This window comes from Drosophila pseudoobscura, chromosome X (assembly GCF_009870125.1).
Source record: "Drosophila pseudoobscura strain MV-25-SWS-2005 chromosome X, UCI_Dpse_MV25, whole genome shotgun sequence".
NCBI lineage: Eukaryota > Metazoa > Arthropoda > Insecta > Diptera > Drosophilidae > Drosophila > Drosophila pseudoobscura.
The window spans coordinates 12,847,910-12,869,542 of NC_046683.1; the positions used below are offsets into that span (position 1 = coordinate 12,847,910).

At 48.5% G+C, this 21,633-nt stretch overlaps 6 protein-coding genes across 7 annotated transcripts; 1 reads left to right on the plus strand and 5 right to left on the minus strand.

Moving 5' to 3' along the window:
• Positions 1–1,077: 1,077 nt before the first annotated feature.
• On the minus strand, positions 1,078–6,799 carry Pat1 (Protein interacting with APP tail-1). The gene is made up of 8 exons (XM_001354799.4): positions 6,601–6,799; positions 5,841–6,191; positions 4,088–4,749; positions 3,795–4,019; positions 3,593–3,694; positions 2,842–3,518; positions 2,613–2,770; positions 1,078–2,537 (listed from the first exon to the last, which is right to left on the minus strand). Exons 2-8 carry the CDS (start codon positions 6,030–6,032, stop codon positions 2,412–2,414), a joined length of 2,142 nt encoding a protein of 713 aa, XP_001354835.4. The 5' UTR covers positions 6,033–6,191; positions 6,601–6,799; the 3' UTR covers positions 1,078–2,411.
• Positions 6,800–8,110: 1,311 nt separating this feature from the next.
• Taf8 (TBP-associated factor 8) lies at positions 8,111–9,497 on the minus strand. Its single transcript, XM_001354798.4, has 4 exons — positions 9,256–9,497; positions 8,761–9,195; positions 8,557–8,685; positions 8,111–8,491 (listed from the first exon to the last, which is right to left on the minus strand). Exons 1-4 carry the CDS (start codon positions 9,401–9,403, stop codon positions 8,232–8,234), a joined length of 972 nt encoding a protein of 323 aa, XP_001354834.2. The 5' UTR covers positions 9,404–9,497; the 3' UTR covers positions 8,111–8,231.
• Positions 9,498–9,961: 464 nt separating this feature from the next.
• On the plus strand, positions 9,962–13,426 carry Mvb12 (multivesicular body subunit 12-like Mvb12). 2 transcript variants are annotated; one of them, XR_001452799.2, is made up of 7 exons: positions 9,962–10,134; positions 11,221–11,514; positions 11,593–11,748; positions 11,812–12,175; positions 12,252–12,485; positions 12,554–12,883; positions 12,951–13,426. XR_001452799.2 is itself a non-coding variant. In XM_015186225.2 (6 exons), the coding sequence occupies exons 2-6, from the start codon at positions 11,291–11,293 to the stop codon at positions 12,671–12,673; spliced, it is 1,098 nt and encodes a 365-aa protein (XP_015041711.2). In that variant the 5' UTR covers positions 9,962–10,134; positions 11,221–11,290; the 3' UTR covers positions 12,674–13,426. The 2 variants fall into 2 exon arrangements, 1 of the variants encoding a protein (XP_015041711.2); XM_015186225.2 differs by having other exon boundaries at positions 12,554–13,426.
• A 462-nt stretch (positions 13,427–13,888) lies between these two features.
• Positions 13,889–16,227, minus strand: RhoGAP16F (Rho GTPase activating protein at 16F). Its single transcript, XM_033385069.1, has 4 exons — positions 14,993–16,227; positions 14,831–14,936; positions 14,582–14,764; positions 13,889–14,253 (listed from the first exon to the last, which is right to left on the minus strand). Exons 1-4 carry the CDS (start codon positions 16,191–16,193, stop codon positions 14,160–14,162), a joined length of 1,584 nt encoding a protein of 527 aa, XP_033240960.1. The 5' UTR covers positions 16,194–16,227; the 3' UTR covers positions 13,889–14,159.
• Positions 16,228–16,455: 228 nt separating this feature from the next.
• On the minus strand, positions 16,456–19,115 carry LOC6901452 (zinc finger protein 568-like). Its single transcript, XM_002134102.3, has 2 exons — positions 18,627–19,115; positions 16,456–18,570 (listed from the first exon to the last, which is right to left on the minus strand). Exons 1-2 carry the CDS (start codon positions 19,080–19,082, stop codon positions 17,206–17,208), a joined length of 1,821 nt encoding a protein of 606 aa, XP_002134138.2. The 5' UTR covers positions 19,083–19,115; the 3' UTR covers positions 16,456–17,205.
• A 99-nt stretch (positions 19,116–19,214) lies between these two features.
• On the minus strand, positions 19,215–20,521 carry scu (hydroxysteroid 17-beta dehydrogenase 10). Its single transcript, XM_001354796.3, has 2 exons — positions 20,365–20,521; positions 19,215–20,155 (listed from the first exon to the last, which is right to left on the minus strand). The coding sequence occupies exons 1-2, from the start codon at positions 20,371–20,373 to the stop codon at positions 19,397–19,399; spliced, it is 768 nt and encodes a 255-aa protein (XP_001354832.2). The 5' UTR covers positions 20,374–20,521; the 3' UTR covers positions 19,215–19,396.
• Positions 20,522–21,633: the final 1,112 nt, after the last annotated feature.

Here is a 21,633-nt window from a genome sequence, read left to right on the forward strand (position 1 = left end):
TCTAATCGAGAGCCGGAATGGGTAAAACTAATTTCAAGTTCAGTTCGACACCATCGGAGCTCCGACTCCACCATCCTTTGGGTGCTCGCAGATATCGAACAGAATCTGGACGAAATTTAAATCTGAATATAGAAAAAATAAAATAAAATTATTTTTAATGAGAAGTACAATTCTCACAGTTGGCCGAAACGGAATGGAGACATATGTACGATGAAGTCAACAGACCAATGAATATAGAATTGTATAGAATATACTTACGTATTGTACATACGAGTAGATGAAGGAAAAGGAAAGTGAGTTAATTTCACTTACTCCTGTATGGCTACATCCATAGAAGAACTAAAGAATATACTTGGATCCAAGGATTTGTGGGGTACTTTTGTTCTGGAATTTCATGAAACACAGCAGCATTGTGAACACATTATACATATATTGTGAATTATAGTTCTTACGAGTGTGAATCAGCTGAAATGTTCAGATGCATTTCCGAATATAAGTGTATGGAATATAATATATATTTAAAAAGGGAAAATATACAAATATATGTAAAGACCCCTTAACCCTATCAAATGCAAAAGCCATAAACTATTCTTTCTAAATAAAACAAATATAATTCATTTCTATAGAGCCTTACTAATCGAAAAACTAAGACAGTCCGATAGCCAATTAAGATTTTTTTAAATGATGAATTCTTTGTTATTTGCCTAATTTTAAATATTGTAGAATCAAAAATACACAATATCTTCCAAAGAAATTATAGCCAGTCGAAAGTGCCAGCTATCTGGCATAAACATAAATAAATATTTAAGAATATGTAAATACAATATATGAATGAACATTGAACCCAGAGCAAAAATCTCTGAGAATCGAATTGCACTTTGATTTTAAAATTTACTATAGGTAGAGCAATATATTTGCACCGTGTGCGAAAATTGTAAAAAAAAAAGTGTTTTCACTTACATTTTACCATTATTATTTGTTTTAAAGTGTTTTATATATTAAATATGGTATTGAAAAAACTTGTATGCAATAATTATGTTTAAATCAATTTCCAACAATAAACATTTAGAAAAATAGTAACGATTTGATTGGTTTTGTATTTATTTTGAGATTTACGACGTTGCTCTTAAGCTACAGCTAAGTAATTCCAAAGATTGCTTGCAACTGCAATGTTCCATAAGTATACGTGTAATGTTTTCAGTTGTTTATAAACTATACTCATAGATGTTGTATGTGTGTAGGATCTTCTTACACTGGTGGCTTCTTGCCGCGACCTCATACGGTGTACGGGTATGATCGGTCCCACCGGTTCACTGCATTGTCTTCCACTTATGAGGGTGGGTCTGGGTGTTATTGTGTGTGTCTACTACTTAGTTGCTGCGTCAAATACTTGTTACATGTGTGCACGCACGCATCGCCATCGGCTAACATTGGTATGAAGTATTAATCATAGTGGATAATGGTTGTGCTTAGAACTATACATTTTTCGCTTATTCCTTCTCCGATCTATACAAAATGATGTACTCTTCGATTCTAGTTGGCATTTACTGGTGGTGGCAGGTGATGGGTGGCGAGTGGCGGAGCCTTTCAAAGCATCGAAATCAAACTTCAAATTGTGCTACAGAACGTTCTAATAAATCTTGGATAGATGATGCCAGTTATGCACTTAAAAAAAAACACAAAATTTCCACTATGGAAAGCTACACAGCTATTTCCTATCTTTCCTGCTTATCATCACAATCACATGTGTAATTAACTATAAACCTTCTATTTGAAGAACAAAAAAATTAAGAAATTTTTAAGAATGAGCAACTAATTTTCAGTGAAGCCGTGCGACTGGCTGGGTCTCTACAAAATATTCACACACACACAAAATATAAGACGAATAATTTGTGGAGATTCAAATAAATCAACATATCGTATCAACGCACTAGCAATACTCTTTCTCTTTTCTAATTTCCAATCGGAACTTAGCCTAGGGAGGGGGCGGGCGCCTGCCTGCTGCTGCCTGCTTACCTAACTGACGGGGGAACTGGACGTATTCGATGGTTCTTAATAGAGGATATTGGATACGATACGATGCGATACGATACCTAATGCTGGCTACGTGGCTGCTGTGGCTGCTGTGGCTCCGGGCTACGGGCTTACTAAATTTAAAACCACATTTTGGACTTATTCGATGGAAATGAGAAACAAAATATAATAAAATACAATACTAACTAATCTGCTGCATCCATGAATGCTGGATACAGGACATAATATATACAATATAAAAATAATGTCAGCTCCGTTCGAACAATGGGTGATGCACACAGTGCGCTGTGGGGCTACCCATCCTATCGTTATACCATACGGCAGATGCCGCCACCTGTGCGGCTGCTGGTGCTCCACAATGTTCTTCCCTCCCTGACTCACTTGCCCTCACTTGTCATCTGGGCGGTACTGTTACTGTCGTTACTGCTCCCGCACGTGTCAAAGAATTTGTTTTTGACCTCATCGATGGAGTAGTCCTGCTCGATGGCGGGATAGCTGAATTTCTGCAAAACAAACACATACAAGGGAAGCCATTGATTGACTAGCTTATATGATAGACTATCCAAGGGTGAACCTACGTTCTGGGTGATGTTTTGGCCCCGAAGCATTTGCCAGTTCTCCAGTGTGTGCGCGTATTGCAGATACTTTTCAAAGTCGTGCAGCGTCTCGTAGACATGACACAAGCCCAGATAGTCGTACTCCAGGCCAGAATACGCTAGCCCAAACAGGCGGAGACCTACACGAGAGGTGACAGGTGAAAGGTGAGACTTAGAGCTAGCAAGCAATGAGGCTTCCAAAGATATTTACTTATATCGATGCTGCGCAGGTAGAGCTTTTCCGCCTCGCGGTACTTTTTCATTTGGTAGTTGTAGAGCGAGGCCAGGTGGCCAATGGAGAGGCCCACCTCGTAGTCGAAGGGCCCCAACAGATCCGTCTTGATCTTGATGGCCTTCTGATGCATGCGCTCGGCCTCCTCGAAGCGATTCATTGTCTGATAGAGTCGCCCCAGATTACCGTAGTGCTTGGCCGTCTGCACGTTCACCTCGCCAAATACCTCGAGGGAGAGGAACAATGCAAAGTTATGCAGCTCCTCGGACTGCAGCAGTAGATCCTCCTCATCCATGCCATCGGCCATTTTGTCCAAGGCAATCTCCTCCAGCAGCAGAGCCTTCACACGCTTCGCCGAGGCCAACATCAGGTGGTTGCTCGGGACCAGTTTCTTCATAATGCCCACCGCCTTGTCCACATGGTCCTGGGCACAGCTAAATTCGCCGGTGCTGTACTCATGAACGTAGTACGCATACGACAGATCCTCGTGGGCAATGGCCACATGGAAGTTCATGTTGCCAAAGATGCCACGACGCACGCTCAGTGCCTCCTTATAGACGTTCACCGACTGGAACACCGAGTCCACGTTGAGCAAGAAGAAGCCATAGTCCAGAAGTGTGTCCCCGTACTTTTGATGCTTGCGGCCAAAGTGTTCCCTAGAACGGAGCAGGATGAGCAGTTTGCAATGAGACGGAGAGGGAGGGGGCGAATATCCATATATATAGCTTACCGAGCGCGTCGCACAGCCTGGCAGATTAGCAGATTGGCCCGGGCAAAGTCTCGCTTAACCACACACGCCTTGGCCGCCTGCCTCAGGACATCGATGGCGATGCTGAGGGTAAAAAATGAATGAAACATTCAACAATAACAATCAAGATTCAACAGTCAGAGGGAGAGGGCTAGTAGAAGTAGAGCTAGATAGGCAGACCCACCGCGGTGTGGCCGAGTGCTTGAGACGACGCATGGCTTGCAGGCTCCACATGTGGCTGATGTTGTACTCGTTCCGGGCAAAGAACATTGCCGATATCTGTGTGTAGGTTATGGCCACCAGGTCCACTGGCACCCGATCGTCAATTAAGCGCTTCAGCTCCATGAGGTCGTTGTAGGTGCGCTGGGCCAGCTTGAAGTTACAGTGGGCCGACTCCGCATAAAGGAGGCTGCAGAAAAAAAACAAAAATACATGATATAATAAGGATTGGCTAGGGATATCAAGGGTATTCCCTACCGCTGCAGGCAGTCGAGGCGCATAACCAGCCAGTACTTGTGGGGCGGCAGACGCTTCAGTCTTTCGTTGAGGCACGTCAGAACAGAGGTGCTCTCCTGCATCCAACCGGCCTCGGAGAGGAATGAACCGAGACGAAGGCCCAGGTCAATCACCTGCAGCTCTTCCCCGTTCAGTTCCTCTAGGTTGTCATCACCTGCATCCGGCATTGTAGATCCTGGCTGATCCATGGCAGTAGTAATCACACTGAGTTCTAGTTCATGGTTGGGGCTCATCGTTTGGCTGGCCATGGACCTGCCACTGGCACTGTTGCTGGTGCTGGCCACATCCTCGTCGGGTATCTGCAGCTGGCTGTACTGCTTCACCAGCTTCTTGGCCCGCTCATCCAGACTGTTCTGCGACTGTTCCTGCTCCTCGACGTCTCCTCTCCGTTGCTGCTCGTCTGCCTCATCACCATCATCCCCATCTTGCGTCTGTTTTGTATTGTAGCGACCCACATAGGCCTCGCTAAGCCGGCTCGATAGCATCTTTTTGTTGGCCATCAGGGCGGCCAGAATGCCCAGCAGTTTGCTGCGTGCTGGTGAGTGGCGTACGAGTCGCGCGAACACCTCCAGGCGGGAGAGCTCCTCCAGCAGGGTGTCCTGTAAAGAATCCTGCTGCGACATCTGTCACGGTCAAAACAGGACAAAAAGGAATAAACTGAAATTAATGAAGAAGCTCTCATCTCAAAACAAGACACAACAAGGCAATCTCCGGACAATGGATTTGCGCTTAGCCATTATCAGCAAGTTCAATGGCTCTTCGGGCAACAGCTGTGCGGCTGCAAGGCCTGTCCCATCATCACCATCACCATTGTCATCTACCCGCGCATCCATTCGCTAGAGCGGGGCAGGACAATCAAGGGGACAACCCCCCCTCCTGTCCGTTCCTGCTCCCTGCCTGATTGTAGCTATTTTTAGACGCTTGTCGCAGCTTCTGTTTATAATTTATACTGTAATTGCCAGCTTATTATGACAAGATTTCGCTCTCCATCTCCGATCTGTGTATGTGTGTGCGTGCGTGTGCGTGTGCGTGTCCGTGTGTGGACGCACGAGCGCGCCATTCTTCCCATTTCCGCGAAAGATCGTAAGTAGAGTACTAATATGCATCCATTTCATTCAAAGAAATGAGTTTATATATTAATAGGAAACCGAACAAGTGGCCACACAATCCTGCCCAGCTGCAACTACATTAATAAAGAGAGTATCATGGCACCACGGTATCAGTGCATACTAAACTAAACAAATTCTTAGTTGAAATTCGATCGATCAGCAGCTGCTTCGCGCACTGTTTATATACACCCCCCAAGGAACGATCTTACATTGAGAATCGTGCTCCCTCATGAGATCGTTTAATCGTATCCATAATAAGCGCAAAAGCATAATCATCTAATCAATTTGGCCAGCGTCTACGTCACTACGCTCAAGCGTCGCCCCCAAAGCGGAAAGGCAAACACATAAGTATGCGAATGATATGTACACACGGCTGGTAATCGGGAAGATGCAAAAACAGTGGGGGACCAGTGGCGAAATACCCACCGAGATCAGGGCGGCCAGATAAGGGAGGAGCTCGGCGTGGGTGCTTTAGCCCGCCCCAAGATAACGATCGAGCCGCGTATTGGCTTGATACCAACCTGCCTGCCCGTCTGTCTGTCTGTCTGTCTGTCTGCCTGGGTGTTGCATGCAACAGTTGCGTTGCTGATTGGCTTGCCACTCACCATTTCGTAGACATCGATAAGTAAATTGCGCGGCAGCTCTGGCAGCCGGCTAATCCGATCCAGTGCTCGCACCGTGTTCCCGTCCAGGCTGCAGATCGATGCCTTCAGGGACAGGTCGTAGAGGGACTTGGGACTGTTGTTGTTGGCGTGGGCGGACGCGATGATGTTCATCAGTTGATTGTTGTTGGCCATTGCGATTCGATGATGATGATCCTTGGCGCTTGCTACCTGTCTCGGGCTCGGGCTGGGGCTGGGTTGGGCTACGGCGGGCGACTCTTGGCGACACTGCTGCGCTCTCGGTGGTCTCGCTGGTGCTTGTGGATCGGGGGCGGGATAGCACACGGGTGCACTCTGCAACAAGTATTAAATTAGACTACACGCAAATTCGGTGGGGGGATGGACACTATTTGGGGGACACAACACACGTGCCCAACGCCAGACGGCAGCAAACAAAACCAAAACAGTTGTGTGGCAGGGGGAAAATCACTCTCTTGTCTACAAGCAGTGCGAAATTTGACAATCTCTCTGAGGGGCTTCGGCAGCTCCGTTTACTTAAATTCACTTTCTTTCGAGACGTTCTCTGGTTTTCCTTTCTTTCAAATCAGTGCTGCTGCTTCCGCCGCGGCCACCACCGCCGTCTCTGCCGTCGCGTTTCAGCTGCTGTTTCGTTTCTGGTGCTGCGAGTAGTGGAGTGCCTCTTTGTTTTGCCAACTGGAGGTGCTCGCTCTGGCTGGCATTTGCTGTCTTGGGGCTCACTTACACAGATTCGAATGCATCCAAGTTGCTCTCTCACGTGCACTGCGGGCCACTCTGGAAGAACTACGCTGTTTTTCTGGCCGTGAAAACCAGTGTTTTCGAATTAGTCGAAGCACTCGAATTATTTTTTCTCTTTTTAGTATTCGATCACGTACTTCTCGATAAAATATGCCCTCACTCTCAGAAATATACCGAAATATACTGATTAATTATTTGTGTTATTATTCCTGGATTTTGATATTCGGTTGCATATCACTAGCTAGCTAGAGCTTTCAGCACTGAATACATCATTATGTCCTATTGATGAATGATTGCTTTAGTTTAAATACTCCTTTTTATTTGATGTGAATAAGAATGTCAAAAAATCCGTTATCCACTTTTCGACATTCAATTTTTTTGACATTTTTTAAAAATTGATATTTTCATGGTAAACGTTCAGGAAATCGATGCTAGTCACGAATTATTGTTTGATATGGCCCGGGACATGGCTCCAAATAGCATTTCTACACGTTTTATACATTCACGTCTTAAAAAATACTGGAAAAAACTTCAAAATACTAAAAATAGGTATATAAATATGCAAGGCAGGTGTGTGAGCTAGACAAGTTTTCTAATCTGGCAAGCAAATCGGATTTATTGATCAAATTAACCGTCCGTTCCTCAGAAATATAGCGGAATATACCGTTTAGTTTTAAATGAATGCCGTAAATATACCGATGAAGAAACGATTTCAACTAAATTAATTTTTTAATATGGCAACTACAAGGTAACTACCTATTTTCTACATATCATACTGTATGGTTAGTGGTGACATCAACCACAAATTTATGTAGTGCTGAAAAGCGCAAAGTTTTCTCTGCTGACTGGCTGTCTGTTTCCATTTCACTCGCACTTGCAGAGTTCCGGCACTGCGACAGCAGCAACACCTGACCGAGGATGTAAACAAACCACTTTTTAAATTCAAATTAGGCCCCGCCACCCCAACTACGCAGTAGAATGTCCGACAAGGACGATCGATCCAAGAATAATGTAGCACTTAATCGCTGCTACCCCTGCTTGCCCAAAAAAGAAAGCGGCGGAACATGAGTCAATACATACAGCAGCCGCAGTATCCGCAACACCGCCGTGGCACCACCACTGCCACCTCCATCGGTTTGCTCTAGTGGATTATTGGTAAAATATTACCACGAAAATAGGGACTTAAGTAAATTTATTTTCTATTCACTGTAGGTACAGATTTACGTATGTAAATATCGGCTTCGCAGAAAGGTGCAATGACACGATGTGCGAAAGTCAAGCTTTGGCAAACGGATCGAAGCATCGGCATTGCTACGAGAAAAAGCCAAGGAAATTTTCGGAGTGCAGGTGCTTGTAATGGTGATCGGGGACTCGGCATTTAGTCGAAAAGGCTAATAAAGCCATACACATTTGCCACAGTCGCCTCTTTGGAACAGCGCAAGTTCGATTACAACATTTCCGCAGCTAGGTAGGCGGGTTGTGGAAAATGCGTTTGGGCATTTGAAAGCTAGATCTAGAATAATCGGAAAAGGCCTGATTGATTCCGCGAACTATCATATTCTAATTTTTATATCTAAGAATAGTAAATTATGTGTAGTCAGAGCGCACGCTGCACCCTTAGGAAGCAGCTTTGGTTATTGCTAGGGTAGAAGGTCCTCTGGACAGACTGCGTGTCGGTGGGACTGTAGCCGGCGAAGAAGTGAGCTTGGTGCGCTTGGGCAAGGTGGCGGCGCGCAAATAGGGATTGTCTATGTTCGGATTCTCAAGTATGGCCTTGTTGGTTGTGGAGTTGGGCTTGATCTCAAGCTCCTGCTTGTCCTCCTTAGATTTCTCTCCCTCGAGATCTTCGTTGTCGCTGTCACCCTCATCGCCATCCTCTAAAACATGATATTAATGAATATTTCGGTCTCTATACTAGTAGTGTCACTGGGCTGATGGGTACCTTTGCTAGGCGCATCTTCTGTTCGATTTGCCACCAAGTAGTGATACTCCAGTTCCTCGAAATCAAAGACCTGATCTGTGGGATTCAGGGCTGCGTAATAGGGCGGCAACGAAGGATTGCACGCAATTACTGTGGAAGTAAAGAAAGCCAAAGGATGAAAATGTAATTGCTTGAATTTTGAACGAATAGAATAGCACTACTCACATGGAAACATATTGTCTTCAGTGGGAAAGAGATTATTTGTTTCAGTTGTCTTGCACAAGAACTTGGTCAGGGCCTTCTCAATGTCACGCTTCTGGCAGGCGGCCTTTTCCCGAATTGCCTCGTACTCCGTCACCGGCTGCTTGTGCGTCGGTGTCCGTATGTAGGCATGCGGATCTGGCATGGGTGGAAAGTAGCTAGGGACATAGGGCGGATGCGATGCCTTGGTGCCGGCCTGTAGAAGGCTCAGTGTGCGCTGTTGTGTCTGCTGTGGCGGCAGTTGAATTGGCGCATGCTGTTCACGGCGAAGGTAACTCTCCAGACTGCCTATGTTCTGGCCCATGTTGATGAGTGCCATGCTCACATCGCCCACCGTTGCCATAGTGCGCCCACTGAGCTCGCAGTAGTTGTGCGCCGAGTTTCCCAACTCCGAAATAACTGCAAACAACAATTATATTAATATGCGGTAGGCCATTTTTCCAGTTCGCGTCCACTTACACGCCTGCAGCATTTCCGTGAGCGTCTCCAGGCACTGTGCACTGCATTGGCCGGCCCCCTTGTCCAGCAGAAGCTGCGAGATGACCTTGCCGAGCAGGCGGCGGTAAACGTCGACGTTGGGTGTGGATACCGATTCGATTTTGTCCATTGCTTAAAATTATTTCACTTTTATTTGCTCACTTTTGAATATCCCAAACACTTTGATCTGCAGCGTCAGCTGTTCCGCATAGTATTGCACAGTGTGCTAAAATGCGCAATGAAAAAACCACATTTAGGTATTTATCTGTTCACACTAAGGTGCTTATCGACACATTGTGATTTGATATATGGCGGGCATTTTTAAGCATATTTATGTCTCGTATGACAACGACCCTCGTATACCATATACATATAGTTGTTTTAATGCACATATATACATATATTATTTCTAGATACCAGAAGAATTCTGAAAACTTTCTACTGACTCATACTAACGAGTCAGAACTGTCGAAATTAAATTTTTCACTATTATGTTATTATGAGAAAGAAAAATTTCAGATAAATGGTTAGCATAGATACACCATGTTCAAAAATACCCGCCATATTTCAAATCGCAAAATGCCGTTAAGCACCTAGTAGGACATATACATACCAAAATATGTTATTCTCATTGGGCGGGCACACATTTCAGTGGCAGTGCAACCCTGCGTGAAACAGCTGACCGATAAAATCTCAGCGGGCGGAGTGTGGTGTGAGGTGGTAAGGTGCTTTGCTTTTGTTTAACAACCGACACCCGTAAATGCTCCGCGGCGTATACAAAACGAATCGGCAAAGTGAGATCGAGAGCTGTTCTATTAAATGATATTTGACAGGCTCCGGCCTTTGGAACGCGTTCATCAGGTAGGTCTCTGTGGTCAGAAGAAGTCCCATAACTCAGAAAAGTCCCAGAAGTCATACAAAATCCAAGAATAGAGAGCCAGGGCAGCGAGAATATTAATTATGTACATACAGCGCTCTCTGCATGTGTGTTCGGTTCGTGTTTGTGTGATGCTGTGTTGACTAATCGGAATGTTGGTAGGGGAGAAAACGCCGGGAAGGGGAATAGGAATTCCCCTATGGAGCATTTCATAATTTTAATTGGCTTCTTGGTCTTTGGTTAAACAAAGTGTTCCGGCAAGAGCAGAGCCCAGCTGCTATTCTCCAGCGGAGCATTTCCCTCCCTCCTCACTTCTTTGTTGGCATTGCGCGCGCGCGCCAAAGTGCAGATTGGCCAAAAAACCCACACACTGGTTGTGGCCCCGCGCGTCTTTGTCTGCTTCTGGTTCTACTCTTTCGTCTGTCTGCAGAAGGGAGGGGGTCTGGTCTCCTCTTGCAAGGTTGCAGTATGCCGAAGTTTTGCTAAGATGACTCAAGGCAAGCGCCAGCTACACTGACGCCATTTGAATCTCGAGGTCTACAGCCAGTATCTAATTCATCGGTGCATATCTTATCAGAAATTAAATAAACACTCGTTAATTCAATTCAAACGAAGCCCTTTAAAATGAGTCGCGATAAGGAGTCATCTTTGATGCCACCGGACGGATAGTATTTGTTGTCAGTGTATCTTCTTACTCTGTTTTGCAAGTGCGCACTCGATCGCACTTTGCCTGTGTGGGTGAGTGTGTGTGTGTGCGTTTCGTCAAAAGAGAAACTCTTTCATCGTTTAATGGGCCGAGAGACTTTGGCCAGACCCTGGCCCTGGAAAAAGAGCCAACAATAATGGACGACCTACAAAAGAATGCTCCGGCCACGGCAATGGCAAGAGCGGAAGCGGCTGGAAGCTACTGAACAACGAGATAATGAATCACTTATCGTGGGGGAATCGCCAGCAGCAGAAAATGAATCCCAATCGCATTGATTGTATAAATATTTGACACAAACCTATGACTAACATTTCATATTGGGATTTCACTTGGATTTCCTTTGGGATTTTCACACCCCCTACAGAAGAAACAAACGAAGGAGCAGCGGGAGCAGAGGAAGGAGATCAGATCGGACAGAACTGAAGAACAGCAGCATGAACAAGGTCGGCAAGCACATCCAAAGCGGCGTCTCGTCGCTCGGCGGTGGCAGTCCTGTGGCCCTCTCAACAGCATCTCTACTTGGTTCCCCGGTTGATACTGAAACTGGCGTGGCTGGACCGGGGGCCGGCAATGCAACGAATGTGTTCAACTCGATCATGAGCTTCCTGCCAGACAATCGGCCCATCACCTCGCTGCACATTGTTCAGGACTTTGAGCGGTGAGTGGCGTGGCGTGGCGAGTGTAATCGAATGAAAACATATGGAAAAATATTTCTTTGCTTTGTTGTGCCTTGCAGCTGCCCAAAGAACTTCAGTGCCATTCATCGCACCTACGACCAGGATGCAGACGCAGATCTATGGCGCGACTATAGCATTTTCGGGCGCCAGAATACCCGCTATCTGTGCCTCTCCAAGTCCGAGGGACTGCCCGACTATGTGGTGGAGACACTCCAGTAAGTTCACGCACTCATCCCAAGCTCCAACGCGTGTTTAAACGCCTCACGCTTTACTTGTAGAGTCATTGCCGATAAGACCACTCCGCCGAAGGAGTACTCGCTGCTTTCGCGCACAGCCGACAGCGATCAGAAGGCCTGGCGAAAGCGACAGATCGCCTACAAGCTGTCGAAGCGAGGCTCTGTGACCCAAGCGGTGACCGACATCATTGTCTGTTCCAAGCTAAAGGTGGCCCCCGATGGCTTCAAGTTAGCCGGCGACATCAACGGAGTGCTTATCTGCTACAAAACGGGCGCCATTCCCGTGCGCCTGCCGCCGCCAGTCCCAGCTGGAGCTGCAGCTGCAACCGCTGGCGGCGGCACCTGTGAGGTGGAGCAGGCCTTGAACCGCCTCAATTTGCAGGGACAACGACACTCGCGCGGACCCGTGAGTGTTCCCTACATTTCGTTTGCACTGAAATTTCTATTTTGATTTTTGGCATCCTCTTCCATCTCTATATCAGCTGCCGCAGCCGCCAACAGCAGAGCACCATGACTATGAGGAGATTCAGGCCAATTATCAAATCAATTCTCCACAGCGCCCGGCCCCACCACGTCCAGCGGGTTCCAGTGCCGTTGTCGTCGGAGGAGGACGTGCAGCCTATGGCGGAACAGGAACTCTAGGAACCTATACCGAACTGGAAGGAGTTCCCTTTGTGATGGATGTTAGGCTGCAGCGGAATCAGCCAGGAACTGATGTGAGTGATGCGATTGCCCTACTCTCTCTTTATCTCTCTCTTTCTTATGTGCCCTTTTTTCTTTATAGCTACCCATACTGCCAGAGCTATCAACGCTGCTAAGATCCTTGGACTATGACTTTCAATTGGAACGTCAGGTCCTGTGCACCATGAAGTCTTCGGCCTCGAAGAATCCATTCTTCAAGTAGAAATATCGATAATAAATTCAATCACAAATTTCAACATTTAGACCGTAAGCTCTCGTAGCCGTAACAGATCTAAAGCTGAAGCAGAAGCAGCCGCCGCCATAGACGACTCCCTAGAAATTATTTAGTTGCGATTTAGTTCAGTGGAAGAAGGACATGGAGGAGCCTGCCTCAGATAGGATAGGATCGATCGGTGTGTGTGTGTGCGTGTGCGTGCGTAATAAGTATTCCTGTGCCTTCGATGTGTACCCATGCCACAATGTATCCCTTATACCCCTAGTATTCCCCTCAGTTATAGTCGATGTGAAAGCGAAAGTGGAACCCGTTTGGCAACCTACCCACAGATGAGAAGTGAAAGCAAAGAAAATAAAACCCAATATATTTACATCATTCATCATACAAATGCATCCGGCATGGATGCATCATACTTAATCCCCAGAAATGTGATCAGAAGAGCAAGCGAATGATGTTTTTTGTGTAATAATTTTAAAAGCATTATGCATAACATATACATAAATATATATATATACTATATATTACCTTACCCCATGGTACAACCCTATCAATTATGTATGTATTCGAAGGAGAAGGTGCTCTTCCGTGTCTGAAAATTAATGTTAAAGTTTGAAACAAGTCTAGGAAACGCCGATGGCCATGTGCAACCCAATTGATATATAATTCTAATCGTATTATGTATAACGATGCGCATACACATACACATACACATATATCAAATATATATACACATAGAACATATACATAGATTTATAGACCAGTTGGTCTCGAAACAAACATAGATTACATAAATGGTAGCCTCTAGAGATGATTAGACTGTAATTGTGAGATCCTAGATTCTTCCCAGCCGTTGGGTGACCCCGCCCCCCCTTCCACCAGTCACCTGCCAGCCAGTCCCCTACCACCCTACCATGATCTACCACCTAACACACAAAACACAACCCGCAATGTTATTATAAAACAGTTCAAATAAAAACCGTACGTATATACACCCATTAAACGAATTTGTGAAGCTCGTTTGAGCTAGGATATGTGGCTCACGCTCACGCTCACGCTCGTTCTCTTCGTTCCGACTTTCAGTTAAAGGAACTATGATGTGATTCGATGGCCAGAGCTTACGCCCTCATGCTCTTCGGTAGACGAATGGCTCTCATCGTTGCCCTGTAATCTCCAGCCAAAGACAGGCCTAGACAGCCTCTAAGCTTCGAAGGTTTGTAAATCTAATTTATTAACGTACGTATGTAAGTATATTAACAAAAATATTATCAAATACGAAAAGCGTATATCAAAAAACAAAAATATCCATAGTAGGTGTATCATCATGCATGCCTGTATATGTTTGTAGAGTACGTTTTATGGTATGGTTATACATATGTACATATGTACTTCCTAGAACTAATGTCATTCGCTATATACAGTGGTTCTCTCTCTCTCTCTCTCTCTTGCGATTGGAGCTCTCAGAACGGATCGGTCATCAGAACATATTATGGAATAGTAAATCCGGTTGTGATAGCGTCTTCTTCAAGTTTCGCATACTCAGGCGATGCAGGCGTCGGTCGGCGGTGCATCTGTAGGATTGTAGGTTGGGGGATCAGGGATCAAGGATCGAGGGTGCAGGTACAGTGGGTTCAGGTTCAGGTTCAGGTTTGGATTCGGATTGTAGGAGGATTCGGAGGTTAGCATAACTCTTGACACAACGAGACATTCAAGTGGTTGGGGGATGGGTGGGCAGACAAGCAGCTAGAGGCGTAGGCGGACGGGGATGTACTGCGTACTGCGTACTGCGGTGCGGTGCGGGGTGGGAGGCGGCGTGAAGACTGCGGCTAGGAACCAATATACACACCATCACCGAATCGGAAGGGGGCTGGCACCACCCTCAGTGGGGACATCACTTACTCGAATATGCGCGAGTGGTACTCGATCATCAGCTTGACGCAATCGGCCAGCGTCTCGCCCTCGCGCAGCAGCTGCTGGATGTCCTGCATGTGCACGCCCTGCGGCACCGTGTGGAATATGGATGGTGTCACCGAAATGGAAAGCGTCTCGGCGCTGATCTGCTGCAGCGGCACTTTGGTTAGCCTGGGGAGGGAGACGGAGAGCTAAGAGAGTGCCCAGAAGAGGCGGCGTCGCTGCCGCTCCACTTACCGATTAAAGTGGCCAAATATGTAGTCCATGGTATCGCGATTGATCTCCGGCAGCGAGCGTATCAGTCTTTTCAATGTGTCCAGCTTGACGGCTAGTTCGGTGAGCACTGGAAGAGAAAGAGATTACTCCAGCTGCAGCTTCTGGCTATGCGGATATACGTACACCATTGATGTGCCGTGCCAATGAAGGTTTTGGCCTCGTTCACACTGACCAGCGGACTCTTGATCTCGCGCAGAAATAGCTTGAGCACCCCGGTGAGGGTGTGTATGTCGACGTCCGTCTGCGACAGGGCCTCGTAGTCGTTGGCATCGATGCTGAAGCGCAGCGTCTGGATTTTGTTGTAGTCGCCGCACTGCCGATAAATACCCTCGATGGGCTGCGTGGAGCGGCGGTACTTCTGCTCGATGAGGTCACAGCAATCGACCACGATGCGGGGCACGGTGCGCTGCTGGTCGTGTTTCAGCACCATCTCCAGTTCCGTGTCGAAGCAGGGCTCGTCAAAGAAGATGCGCTGCTCGCGCAGCGTCTCCACGCTGGGCCTGCTCTTCCACCAGTTGGAGAGATTCATCCAGGCCACGAGGCGCGAGGGTCTCACATTGCTCTTACCTGTCACTCCGCTTGTGCCGCCCCGTTGCTTCTCTCTGTCTCTGTCCTTGTCCTTCTCCTTCTCCTGATTCAGTTCGCCCAGCTGACGGGTCATCTCTACCAGCTTGGCCTCCAGCTCCTGGCTGTAGCTGGCCTGGGCCACCAGGTCCTGCTCCAGGGTGTGCATGCGCTGCTTGAGGTCGTGCCAGCGCTTGGGGCAGCTGCTGCAGCACTCCCTGCTCGTGCTGCGCTTGGCTCTGCCGCCGGCCATTGGGCTGCTGGCCGAGCTGGAGTTGGAGGAGCACACGTCCAGGCTGGTGTTGGACACCAGCACCGCCGTGCCGCTGCTGCCATTGCTATCCTCCAGGAAGAGGCGCGTCAAGTCTTTCGTGCTGCTGCTCTTGAGCAGGGCCAGCTTGTTGGGCCTGGATTTTAGCTCACGCACCCATCGAACGGCCTCCGGTCGTCCGGTCTCGATGCCCACCTGGTCCAGGGCGTTGCCCGAGCCTCCCACTGCACTGCTGTCCAGACGCAACAGGGTAGCCGAGGTGGTGCTGTGTCCGCGCACATAGTACGGTGGCGGTCCACCGCCGGACGACGTGGAGGTCGTGGAGCGGTCACGAAAGCAGTTCATCAGAGTCTTCTCTCGTGGGTGTCGTCTCTCGTGGGCTGCAAAGCCGGCGGCACCGATTATGATGTGCGCCGAGTCTGGTGTGCCAGGCGTCACTGGCACTAGCACTGGCCCTGGCCGGCCATTGTTCGTCGTCGTCGCCTGCATCGTGGTCGTTCCTCTCTCTCTCCACAGATTCGACAGATCTCTTGACGTTTATCGGGCTTCGCCTTCGCTGCGACGCAGCTGCAGCTGCGACTGCACTCGGGCTTATCGCAAGTGCGGCAGCTGACCAGGCGGCAATCCCCCGCACTCCCTGCTTGCCCCTACTCGGTGTGGGTGGGGTGGCAAGTGACGTCAGAGACAGAGCGCAATTGTGGTGCAAGAACTGTGGTGTGGTGCGGTGCAGAAAGGAAAGAGACGACAACGATCGTGCGTATAATTAGTTTATGACTATTGAATGGAATGGAATGGAAGATAGCGCGCATATCGGCGCGGTATTTCCACATCGGAGAGTGCTCACTGTAGCTGCCTGTAGGCTGTGCTCTTTAGCCTATCGCCTGTAGCCTGTGCACACACGACACCCACCTCCTTCCGCTTGCTTCTCAAGTACCTCTATCCGTTGGCTGTTCCTCCCGATCTGCGCCTCGCAGTTGGGTGTCGTATTACGCTGACGATCGCTGACGGTCACGGATGGGTGGACAATTCTCAGGCAGCTCTAATTTCCGACTGACGAGGGCGAGCGAACAATTGGAATTCTCTTTTAAAAACTCTCTCTTATCGGTCCGGCCCGTCCCCTTGCCCAATTGCTGCCAGTTGGAGGCAGTTCTAGGGCGCGAATGATAAGATAAAGGCCGCGCCGAGAGTCGAGAGCTGTAGAGCCAAACAAATGCTAAAATATATACAAAATGCATATAAAAATAAAACTAGTTGACGATAATTAGCTGAAAGGCTGCCACCACTTGGGGGCAAGGGGGATAGGGATCCACTTCTAACCCTTCCCTGTGGCCTGTTGGCTTCGCTTTGTTCCGTGAATGGGTCTGGGTCTGTGACTCTCGTAACAGCGACAGGAACCAGCCACTCGCCCCCGCAGGGCCACACAATCACACAATCAATCGCAAATGTATCCCCTCAAATTGGGGATTGGGCATGGATTCAATTGTCTCCTACAGTAGTCTATCTATGTCGTTGACGATGGGATTGGTAGCATAGTTTTGGGATCAGGCAGAAGTGCCGCTGTCCGACCATGCGACTTCATGTGCCCGCTGAGGCCGGCGTATTGGGCAAAGCCCTTGGTGCAGATCTTGCAGATGTATCGCTTCTGGGGATTGTGGATCTCCTTGTGCTGGCGCAGGTACTTGCAGCTGGTGAATGTCTTGTGGCAGATGTCGCACTCCTTGTCGCGCACATTCAGATGCCCCTTGATGTGATCGTTCAGTACGGACTGCTCGAAAAAGCTTTTGTCGCAGATGTGGCACTTGCCGCGTGGCCGCTGATCGTGCCGCCGCTTATGCCGCTCGAAGAACGACCTGGTGCTGAAGCGCTTCCCACAGATGTCGCAGCAGAAGGGCCTCTCTCCGGTGTGCGAGCGTCGGTGGACCTGCAGGTCCGAGGTAGTGGCGAACCGCTTGCCGCAATCCTCGCAGCCCAGCTGGTAGTCGTGCGTGTGCCGGCGCAGGTGGATCGTGCAGTTGCCGCTCCGCGAGAAGCCCTTGCCGCAGGTGGGGCACACGAACGGCAGGCTGCCGTCGTGCCCGGCCCGGTGGACTTTGTAGCCGTCCACGCTGTTCAGCAGCTGCTCGCACAGATCACACTGGAAGGGGGCGACGTGTGGCTCGAGGAACCGCAGCTGCGCGTAGTAGCGGCAACGGGGAGTGAAGGCCACGCCGCCGCCACTCTCCCGCTCGCACTGTATGCGCCGCATCTTCTCCTGCTGGTAGGCGTTGCGCAGGTTTCGGGTATAGCGCTGCAGCAGCGAGGGCTCCAGCGAGGGAATCTGGAGCTCGACGCGGCACAGCGCCAGCAACTTATCCTTGGCCGCGAGTCGCACGTGACGCAGGCGGCAGGACAGGTCCTGCATGTCCCAGGTGCCGCTGCACTGCCGGTAGAGGTCAATGAGCTTCAGGCATTGCTGATGGTTTAGTTGGGGCACGGGCCAGGCAGCCCCCAACATCTTGGGATGTCGCTTTCGGTGCAAACTCTTCGCCAGGAAGCCCAACCTATCATAGTACCAATGTGGGGTCGTGGGCGATCCCTGGGCCATCTCCTGTTCCAGACGCTGTTTTTCACGCCGGTAGACAGCCTGCAGGCTCCTGGCGTGACCGGCCACCTCTTCGCCCGTAAACTGCAGACCGAACTGGGAGTTCAACTGCTCCGCGATCATCGCGCAGGCTTCGCTGCGACGCTTGTAGTTTCGGTGGGCCAGCATCCCTAAGTCCCAGAGCAGGGGATGCTCCTCCAGCTGCCCAATGAAGGCCAGCATGATGGGGTGCTCTTTCATCAAGAAGAACGAGGTGTCCGTGCCTGTGATTGTTGTGTCTGTTGGCTGCAACAAAGAACATTAGAGACATGGACATGGAGGAGGCATGGTGCAAAGCTTACGTCTGCCGCCTCATTGCACGACTCCAGGAACTCCAGTGTGGTGCTCTGGCTATCGCTGCTTGGCCAGTCTAACATCGTCTCTGGCGCAAAGCATTCTACAGAAGCATCACCGGCAACAGGAAGAGAATCATCAGCATCAAACAGAGGATTTTCAGCATCAGGAAGAGGATCATCAACTAGCTGTTCTGCGTCCAGAGATTCCACTTTCACGGTAGCCAAAGATGCCTCTACGGCCTGCTTTTTGCTGACCCCACTACGCAGGGTTGATTCCCTGGCTGTCTGTGCAGACTCCTCATCATCAAACAGTTCCGCGTGCTTCGATGCCAGATGCAACTTAAAGTCTTTGAGTGTATTGGCCAGCTTCTCGTCCCGACAGTAGAGGCACTGGAAGGCAAAGGCATTCGTCTGCCGCTTCTTCAGCAAAACTATCTCCCCACAGCGCTGATAAGGCGGCATTCTGTTCCAAAATGGTTGTTTTCTAGTTGGAAGAATTTGTTTACAATTTGCAGCCGCTGTGCAGGGTTGCCAGCCTGCGCCAAGCGACCAGTGTTGCAGGTCGTACTGCAGTCACCTCGTTCGAATTTAAAATATAGAATAGAACATTTTTATTGTGAATTATTACATAATTTCGTGGCAGAAGAATAAAACTTTTGACTTAATTAATAGAAACAGAGTAAAACGGGGCGTTAACGTTAGAAGGCCACGTTCGAGGGACACTGACATAAATGCAAACTGATCGAGCTCATTGGTGTTTCTCCTTTTCAGTTATCCTAGGGCATCATGCGCAGGGCACCGTCGATGCGGATGACTTCGCCGTTGAGCAGGGGATTCTCGAAGATGGACTGCACCAGATGGGCATACTCGCTCGGCTCGCCGAGGCGCTGGGGGAAGGGAATGCTCTTGGCCAGGAAGGTGCGAACCTTCTCGGGCAGAGCCGCCAACATAGGTGTGTTGAACAGACCCGGGGCAATGGTGCAGATGCGAATGCCCTGGGTGCTAAGGTCGCGTGCAATGGGAAGGGTCATGCCCACCACAGCCGCCTTGGAGGCAGCGTAGGCAGCCTGCCCGATCTGGCCGTCGAAGGCAGCCACGGAAGCAGTGTTAACGATGACGCCGCGTTGGCCATCCTGGTTGGGGTCGTTGGCGCCCATCAGGCCAGCGGACAGGCGGATCACATTGAACGTGCCCACCGTGTTGATGTTGATCACACGCTGGAAGTCCTCTAGCCTGTGGGCCACATTCTTGTTGAAGTTGAAGGTCTTGACAGCCGTCGCAGTGCCGGCACAGTTAACGGTGAGATCCAGACGTCCAAACTTATCCTTGGCGATCTGCAGGGCAGCACTCACATCCTTCTCCGAGGTGACGTCGACGGGCACAAATACCACCTTATCGCCCAGCTCTTTGGCCACTTCGTTGCCTTTCGAGGACGGCAAATCGGCGAGCACCACGCTGGCTCCCTGCCTGGCCAGACGCTCGGCTGTAGCGCGACCCAGACCGGAGGCTCCACCGGTCACCAAAGTTACGGCGTTCTGCGGGCAGATGACAGAGATGTGTTATTGTATAACGCTCCGGAGAAACGAACATGCTAATCATTCAGGGTACAAGGTGCACATATGTATACAGTTATACAGTTATTTGCCGATGACACGGGTTCAAATCCCCATTGGACTTTGCACCCGGCCAGTCTTGTCTTCATGCGATTGGGACTGGGTGCATCATAAATTACACACGAGCATACCTTGATCATTTTGATATTATTTATTGGTTTAGAACGTTAATTAGTTACAGCGAACTTTGTGCAATGCTCAAAACAAGGCGAGAAACGTAAGTGAAAGCAGACAAGCCCCAAAGACACCGGTTGCTTCTTTATCAGTTTAACTTGGACCTATCGATTTATATATATATATATATACCGTCCCTCCGACCATCAGAAAAATATCACAATATACCGTCTCATTCTAAAAATATAACGTAAATATACTGACGATTTCAAGTTCTATTATACACATTTCTCGTTTTTGATATTCCGTCGAATGTTACTAGCTAGATAGAACCCTCAGCCCTGGACACATAATTTTGTCCGATAAATGAATTAATTTTCTTCTTGACAGGCTTGTTTTAAATACTTGTTTTCCTGCTACCACAATTGCTTAGTTTGTTTTTGCCTTCATGGTGCCTTAACAACAATATAGCGTCTCGTATGATGCTTAGCCCACTTCACCCCCTATATTTCAACAGTTCAAACATTTGAGGTAAATGACAAAAAATATTACTGATTGTGAATTCTTCTTGTAGACCCATGCCATGTTTTCTCTGAACTTAAAAAAACACCATATCTTTCCCCTGAACTACGCTAAAATGATTTCATTTTCATTATTTTTGGTAGAAAATTAAAATAGTTTTGTCTTAGAATGGGTTAATCGTTCTCCTTCAAGGATTGGAAACCATATTCCTCAATTATGATTTTGCACCGAATATTATTAGCTAGATATGTATATCTCTCAGCGGATCCACAATGACTGTGCAAATTCCGAAAGCATGAATCAGCAAAAAGGAGATGAGCCAATACCAGAGTCAGTGGTGCAGGACAGTGAGTCGCTGGGATCACTCATGTACCTTGTCCTAGACACAAAAGTTGCCCATGCACCACAACACATTTGCGAAGGATTTCACGACAGTTATGCTGCCTGGATAACCGTCGACTATTCATCCGTACATTATACTCAAGGAGGTGGTTGACAATCTGAGGCGCCACATGGTTTGTGCCATTCGATTTCTAAGCACAATATTTGATGAGAGTCTGGAAATCCAAGGTGAGAGAGAGATAGATTGAGAGAGAGAGAGAGAGAGTCCCATATCCATGTCCTTGCGAGCTGGTTAACGTCCGAGTTTCTCTTTCTTCAAGCAGCTGAATCCTCGGCCATACCAATCTACTACCACTCCGACCTGAATGCCGTTTATCCCGAGGAGTGTTTGCTGCGAGGTCCTGGAGCCAGCGGCGGGTAAC